Source organism: Microtus ochrogaster, unplaced genomic scaffold, assembly GCF_000317375.1.
Source record: "Microtus ochrogaster isolate Prairie Vole_2 unplaced genomic scaffold, MicOch1.0 UNK1, whole genome shotgun sequence".
Taxonomy (NCBI): domain Eukaryota; kingdom Metazoa; phylum Chordata; class Mammalia; order Rodentia; family Cricetidae; genus Microtus; species Microtus ochrogaster.
Genome location: NW_004949099.1, coordinates 4,786,161 through 4,794,141, shown reverse-complemented (window position 1 = coordinate 4,794,141; position 7,981 = coordinate 4,786,161). Strand labels below are relative to the sequence as shown.

General features: G+C 46.1%; 1 protein-coding gene across 3 annotated transcripts in view; it reads left to right on the top strand.

Moving 5' to 3' along the window:
- The window catches only part of Iqsec1 (IQ motif and Sec7 domain 1), a 329,466-nt gene that overhangs the window by 110,561 nt on the left and 210,924 nt on the right, over positions 1-7,981 (top strand). For all 3 annotated transcript variants that reach the window (XM_026788142.1, XM_026788139.1, XM_026788143.1), the window contains exon 2: positions 4,250-4,279. In XM_026788142.1, coding sequence (XP_026643943.1) covers positions 4,250-4,279 — 30 coding nt within the window. The remainder of the gene's footprint in view (positions 1-4,249; positions 4,280-7,981) is intronic.

Here is a 7,981-nt window from a genome sequence, read left to right as displayed (position 1 = left end):
AAAAACCAAAAATAAAATAAAATATAATAAAATAAAATAAAATAAAATAAAAAGAGTATGCATACCATGTGCCCCAAGGCACAACATATAGATTTATGCCTATGCAGCCATCAAAACATGTATACACGCACAGGAATTAGCATACAGGTATACCAACATGTGCATATTTATGCAAAATGAATACCTATACTCATACCCACGCAGGCACACCTGCCTACCCCAAGCTCACATATTAATCTCCCTGTGTATAGATGCATGCCCCTATGGGTACATTTGTGTGCACACCTGCACATAAATCATGGATACCTTATCATCTCAGGAATTCTACAGCTTTCTGCTTCTTGTTTCCAAATTGGCTGCTTTTGCTCTTGAACCGGCAATGCAACTTGATAGCGTTCAGGGCATCCTGTGAATGTGAGATGAGGTACGAACTGTTTTGCCACAGCTTCCCACCACAAACATGCCTTGACTTGCTCCATACCAGACCCATGTGTGACTCAGCTCTTCAAATGCTGTGGCTGTTCCGAAAGTCTTCAATATTCTTATAAGCGTCATGGTCAGCCTCAGAGCATCTACAAAGCAGCCTCATGTCTGGGACACCATATAGTCTTCATTTTACCGGCAGACAGGAGGCAAAAAAAAAAAATGTAACCTTGTTGGCTTGTTGGTAAATGCCTGCTGACTCCATGTTTGTTGAATTGCACCCACATTTGGAGATACCCTAAAAGCAGTGGCAAAGAGTTCACACAAAAGACTTCCCTATGGAGATCAGACTGGTTGCGATTTCAAAGATAGTGGCCAGTTGCCCTGGCAGCCATGAGAAACAATCACAGGGGGATTCAGAAACACTAAGGGGGGTCAGGTTATGGAGGTGTTCTGGCTTGCTTTCTGCTGCTGTGATAAAGCACTCTGATCAAAAGCACCTTGCGGGAGGAGAAAGTTTATTTTAGCTTACAGCTCCCTGGTCACAATCCATCATCAAGGGATGTCAGCAAGAGCTGAAGCAGAAACTACAGAAGAATACTGCTTACTGACTCACTCACTGGCTCACACTTGGCTAGTTTTCTTATATAGTCCAGATCCACCTGCCTAGGGAAGGGCCTTCCTGCAATGGACTGGGACCTCTACATCATTCATCAATCAAGACATTTCCTCTCAGACTTGGCCATAGGCTCAGGCCAGTCTGACCTGAGCAGTTCATCAACTGAGATTTCTTCTTTTCAGTTGACTCTAGGTTGCCTCAAACTGACAGTAAAAACTAAGAAGCACACAGATCCAGACATGTTGACAGTCAAGATTAGCCACCACAGAAGGACATATGGAATTGCTAGGAGTCAGAATTAGTTTCTATGTGTGGCAACATCTAGGACTTCTCAGTGTTTCAGCAACAACCTAAATTACTTGGTCCCTCCCTGGAGGGGCCTCCCCAGAGGCTCACAGGACAGGCATGGCTTTGTAAAACAGTACAACTTAGAAGGAGGTTAGGATTGAGATGTATGCCTGCACACACATGTGTATATGAGACACAATTGTTTTCATTCTTGCTCCGCTCTCCTTCTATCGTCCCTGCATACTTTCTCTTCTCTCCTAGCTGAGATCAAATGACAAAGTAAAACACAAGAATTCTTGGTCTCTGCTCCTGAGGATTTCCTTTCCTATAGCTGTCTCTAGCTTGTCTTCAGGCTGAAAGTGGCTTCATGGAATCATCAGCTCCCGGGTACTCATTGAGACCTTATCTGTAGCCCTCTGAGTCCAGGAGACCATTTGGCCTTTTGGCTATTCCCACATCCCATGATCACCCCCCTGCCTGTGCAGAGCAGGGTGACCCTTGCTTCATGCTCTGATACCTGCACTGGATTGCTACATAGGGAGCCTAATGCCTTTTCAACAGTTCTTATGCACCTGGAACATTTATTGCTTTGAACCTCAGTTGTTCTTCCTATCTGAGGTTGTGCTTTCTGTGGTTTAGTTAGCTATGCTCAATCACAATCCAAAAATATTAAGTGAAAATCCCAGAAAAAAATCATGCTGTTTATTAACAAAAACTCCTTGTCCTTTCAGATATTTATTTTTATTTATGTGGAGGGGAGGGTGCCACATGAAGAGGTACCCACATAGGCTAGAAGAGGACATTGATCCCCTGAAGTTGGAGTTACAGGACTTTATGAGCCACTTGGTATGGGTGCTGGGAACTGGACTTGGGTCCTCTGGAAGAGTAGCAAGTGCTTTTACTCATTTAGCCTCTCTTCAGCCTCATGCTGTGCTTATAATTTATAACTTCACACTAATAAGTGTGGTAAATCTTATGCCCTTTTCTTCCATCTTTCCTAGGACATGTCCAGTGTATCCATGCTGTATATGTTACCCTTGTTAGTCGTTCATTGGCTGTCCCGGTCACCAGTTCTATGGCATTATCACAGTGCTTGTACTCAAGTGACCCTCATTTCATTAACAGTGATCCCAAAACATGAGAGTAGAGATGATGGCAACTGAGATGCACCAAGGAACAGCTGTTAAGTGCTTGCTCTCAGTGCAGAGGTGAAAAGTTCCTGACCTACTAAGGAAGATCGTAGCTGAGTGTGGTAGGAATGAATCATCTGTCTGCAGTCTTGTTTGCTATCATACTTCGAACTTCAGAATTTATGGCCATGGTGCCTGAGTGGTTCATAAAGATGAAAAAGGCACTAAATTACAGCAAGTGATAGAGTTTTCATCCCCATGACAAATGTCTAAAGCCAATAGTTTAAAGGAAGGGAAGTTTATTCTGGCTCATGGTTTCAGAGGGTTCCATCCATGGCAAGCTGGCTGCCTTGTGCTGGACTGTGGTGATGAGGTGAATCATCATGGCTGAAGGGTATGGAGGAGCAAAGCTGCTCACATTATGATGGCCAGAAAGCCAAGAAGAGTACCGGAGTACCAGGCCAGGGCCAGAACCCACACATATTCTTCAAAAACACAGCCCTAAACAACCCACTTCCTCCAACCAGGCCCCACCTTCTGTAGCCACAGCACCTTCCAAATTTGAATCCATCAGTGTATCCATCAAACCATGGATCAGGTCAGAACTTTCAGAATCTAATCACCTCTGGAGACAGCCTCATAGACACCCTGGGGTGTGCTTTAGTAACCTGAGACATATATCAATCATTGTATAGTCAAGATTAACCGTCACAAAGGGGTTGGTACCAGCTGCGGTTTCAACCATCTTCTGGGGCCATAGTACAGATCCACCACAGATAAAGGGGACACTGTACCTGCTCCCCCTCTTATGGTTACTGGATAATTCATGGAGAAGGCTGAGACTGGTCAAAAAGGCATGTTGCAGGGGAAGCTGTCTTGGTCCTGTGTGTGCTGAAGAGTTAGCCACAGGCCTTGGGCAGAAGGATAAACTGTCTGATTTTTTTTTGTGTGTGGTTTTTCGAGACAGGGTTTATCTGTGGTTTTGGAGCCTGTCCTGGAACTAGCTCTGTAGACCAGGCTGGTCTCGAACTCACAGAGATCCGCCTGCCTCTGCCTCCCGAGTGCTGGGATTAAAGGCGTGCGCTACCACCGCCCGGCAAGCTGTCTGATTTTGATTAAGCAACTTTTTATTTCTCTTTGCTTCCTGGTGATAAAATCCAGATTGGAGCATTCAGATATTAAATTCCTGAATATGTGCTATAGTGTTTTCTCCTTAACATGGGAAGCCCACCCAGGGCTTCAGTCATTAGCTGTATGGGATTTAATCCCAAATCACCTTCTTTGAGTGGAGAAAGAAGATATCTCTGTTGGCACCTTGTGCTTTTCATTCTGTGTGAGACTTGTGCAACAGAATCTGATGTCCACCTTCTTGACATCTAGTCTTATCTGTTCTGAGAAGTGGTCGTCATTGATTTCTGGGGGCTCCTTCGGGGGACACAGGGAGGCCTTCAGCCCCTTCTTTACTCATTCATTTATCTAGCTTCTGGTTTGCTCCCTGTGCAGCATTTCTGAGCAACAAGATCATCTTCTGGGTTTGCCACCAACTCCCAAGATGACATGGGTCTGAGAAATAAAGAGAATGAAGCCACAAGAGTTCTGGGGTTCATGGCTTACGAGGTGGACTCATTTCAAATAGCCAAGTCGTTCTGGGGCTGGGCCTGCTAGCAGTCGGCTGTCTGGGAGTGGGACTTGGGAATAGCTAAGGGAGCCTGTGTGTCCCTGCATGTAGTGTCCTACAGGTCCCTTGAGTGGAGGGTGTGGTATCTAATGTGTGTTCTTTTCATTGCAGGTCTGAAGAAGAAAGCTCTCGCAGTATCAGGTATGTGTTTCATCTGCCTTTTCTGTGTGTCTGTCTCAGGAGTGGCCTTCAGAAGCCATGTGCTTTGATCTCTTCCCTGTGGGTTTCTCTGTTCCCCTGACCTCTGCTCTGGCCCTGGCCTGCTGTCTCAGGGGCCCCAGCATGTTGTGTAGGAGCATACACACTTGAGTTATGGTGCAGGCCTTTCCTGGTTTAGGATAAGTTCTGGAATACCTGTATTGGTTGTTTCTCCTTGATAAGGCTGCTAGTGTCCTACTGTGCTTAATCTGTGACTAGTTTGTGCTATTTGTGGGACTGGGTAGGGCACAATGTGATAAATCTCTAAGGTGTTTGGTGTGGGACAGACTCATCTCTTGACTGCCACATAGGTGCATCTCCATGGGGCAGGGAAAACAGGGACATTCTGTCCCCTCCTGTCCCACCTAATGAGCATATAATGGACATGGTGTACTCTCTGCGTGGGAACAATCACTGGGCCAAAGGGAGGGACAAAGCTGAGCAGGAGCTCTGCATGTCAGTGCCTCTGCCTCTGTCAGTTTTCAGCACAGGAATCAGGGAAGCAAGAGGGTCATAGGGACCATCATAATAGGGAGGGAAAGGCAAAGAGGCAGCTTAAGAGCCTGTGGGCTATGAACTCTTTGGACCCCTAATAGACTATTAGGTTTCTGGGTAATGGCTAAGATGGCTGGTGTATAGTTCTAGGTCCAGCTGGGTGGATCTGGGTGTCAGTGTTGAAGGATTCCCCAGGCACCCTGATGAAGGGGGATAGAAGGCAGAGTGACTGGCTCTCCTGCGCAGATGGCCAACAGCTAGGAAGAGAGTCTGCATGGAATGAAAGACCTGATTCTAGAGCTCCTGAGCCATCTATTAGGAAGCAGAGGTACCCTGAGAAGGGCCAAAAGGAGAGTTCTAAAAAGGGTTGCATGCAGCAGTGGATGGGTTATTTTGGGACAGACAGCACGATATCCAGGCTGGCACCAGAGGGAGCTGACATCAAAGAGGGCTGATATCCTAAGTGACAGAGGCTGGCCAAGAGGTGAAAGGAGGGTCAGATGGGTGTCTAGAACTTGATGGGACAGTCAGTGAAGCAGCTAAAGTGGGCCTATTGTGAGAAGAATAAGGAAACTCTTGTAGTGGGGGGAGAAAAGTTTAGGAGGAGTGAGTGGTTAGGGAGATGGCAGGTGAGGGACCCCATGCACCTGTGTCTCCTTTTCCACAAGAAAGAGTGGGTGTGAGATGATAGAAGATGTGGAATGAAATAAGGACACTAGCAAGAGACCTCATTGGCAGCCAGGAGCAGGGGCCTCCTTGGCACATATATAACAATCCTCCTGCTCGAACCATATTCTATACTATTCACTCAAATAATTAGCTAAAAATAAAGAACAGTCTAAGGGGGAAAGAACCCAGTAAATGCATTTTTTGACTTTGAAGTTGGGACTGTTTGATGTCTGGGGTGTGGGCTTCTCCTATGGACCATAAGAAGCTGCATACTACCTGCTCAGGGTGCCTGTAGCTTAAGGCAGATGCAACAGATGCCAAGAACTAGCTGTCTTTGCTCAGAGTGAAGGTCACATACCCTGAGCCAGGATACCTCACCCTCTCTGGGGCCCTACTCTGTGGGGGTACTCTTCCTGAATTCCTGTGACGCAAACCACGCCTTCTGGCAGATTCTCTCAGCCTCTTTAAAAGGGAGCTGTTTTGGGCACGAGCATGTTTGGGAATTCATGTGCACCGCTTTTCCCCAGGCAAAAACGTTGCAAGATCAGATGTATTCATTTTCCACAAATGAAATGACTCATTTTTTTTCCTGAACAATTTTGCAAACGCAGGACTTTGGTCATTGTTCCTGGGACCATGTGTCTACTTATGATTCCATTTAGAGAGAGCTCTGGAGGCCCTGAATTTGAATCCTCTAATGTTTTGTTTTTTTTTTTTTTTTTTTTTTTTGGAGGGAGGGTGGCTTGAGAGGAAAGAGGTTTGTAGAATTTGGATTCTAGAGGAATGGAGAGATGCAGGCAGGCTGGGAAAGAAGGCCGAGGCTGTTTAAAATGCAAACACTTTCCACAGGTCAACCTTGCACCTTTTCTTTTACTGGCTGCTTGTCAAACCCTTGAGATGAACTTTGCTATCTGTGCTCAGTAAGAGGACTAAGTAACATTCAATGAGGGATGTGCCTCATCTGCACAACCCACCTACCTTATTGCACAGCCCAAACCACCCTTGAGACATCTGTGATGGTTCTGTTCCTTCAGCTCAGGGAAGTTGAGGGCAATGAATGCCACACAGCTCGTCTCAAATACTACAACCTTCAAATGCAGAACCTGCATGTCTCACTGCAAAGTCTTTGCATAGCAGTGAGGCCCATTGTGCTTACTGAAAATTCAGGCTCCCAAGGCTGGGGGGTGCCTAATGGGATGCAGAAATTTGTATCAACAAACCCCTGCATAATCTAAGAGACAGCCTCTTGAGGGGATGACTACATCATTCCATCACAGGCTCTGTCCAGGGCTGACCACGTGTCCACTTCATAAGTATGAGCTCATGGATGGGTGGAAAATCTGCTTCTGACAGGAAAATATTGAATAAGGTGGTTCAATGCAGCCTGTCCCTCTTCTTTGGATCTCTGAACTGTGACATGTTTTCCAAAGTCAACATCAAGCAACTCGAGGTTGGGATCAGGCTGGGGATTGCTCTGCTGGGGACTAAGTGGGCTATTCCTGGAGAATCTGGGCTTTGCATTAGTTAAAGCAATTAGACAAAATGGATCTGGGTATGGTGAACATGTCCCTTGCTCTATCCATACACAAGATGGCCTTTTAAATTATCTAGGCTCTTTTCTCCAAACCCTGTATATATATTTTCCTCATGAGGACATATGAGAACCGCTAAACTTTTCAGGAGTGTTTGCCGTGACAGGTAAACAGAACCATGCTTTTGGCTTTGGAGACCCGAGTGAGAGGCAGGAGATTTTCCTGCAGCCTTGCCCATAGTACCCAAATGAAGGCTGAGCCAGCGGCTTTGGGATGTATATTTAGTCATTTCCACTGTGACAAAATACCCGAGAAAAGGAATTAAGAAGTGGGAAAGGTTTGGTTTGGTTTGTGGTTTCAAGGGCTGTAATTTGTGGTATATGACCTCATCCCTTTGAGCCTCTGACAAAACAGACCGTTAAGGCAGTGCACATGGTGGGGAGAATTCACCACTCAAGGGCAGGCTGGAGTGACATACTTCCTTCAATTAGACCCCACCTCCTGAAGGTTCTGCCACCTCTCAGTAGCCCATTAACTTATGAATTCATAAATGGATTACTCCATTGATGAGGCCACAGCCCTTATGATCTAATCACCTTCTCTCTTAGTTACAATTACTATTGCTGTGGCGAAACACCACGACCAAAAACAATTTGGGGAGAAAATGGGTCATTTGACTTATATGTCTATATCCCTATTCAACATCAAAGGAAGTAAGCACAGGAACTCAAACAGGACAGAAACCTGGAGGCAGGAGATGGTGCAGAGGCCATGGAGGGGTGCTGCTTACTGGCTTGTTCCACAAGCCTTGGTTAGCCTGCTTTCTTTTTTTTTTTTTGCGGGGGGTGGTTCTTGACAGGGTTTCTCTGTAGCTTTGGTGCCCGTCCCAGACCAGGCTGGCCTCGAACTCCCAGAGATCCGCCTGCCTCTGCCTCCCGAGTGCTGGGAT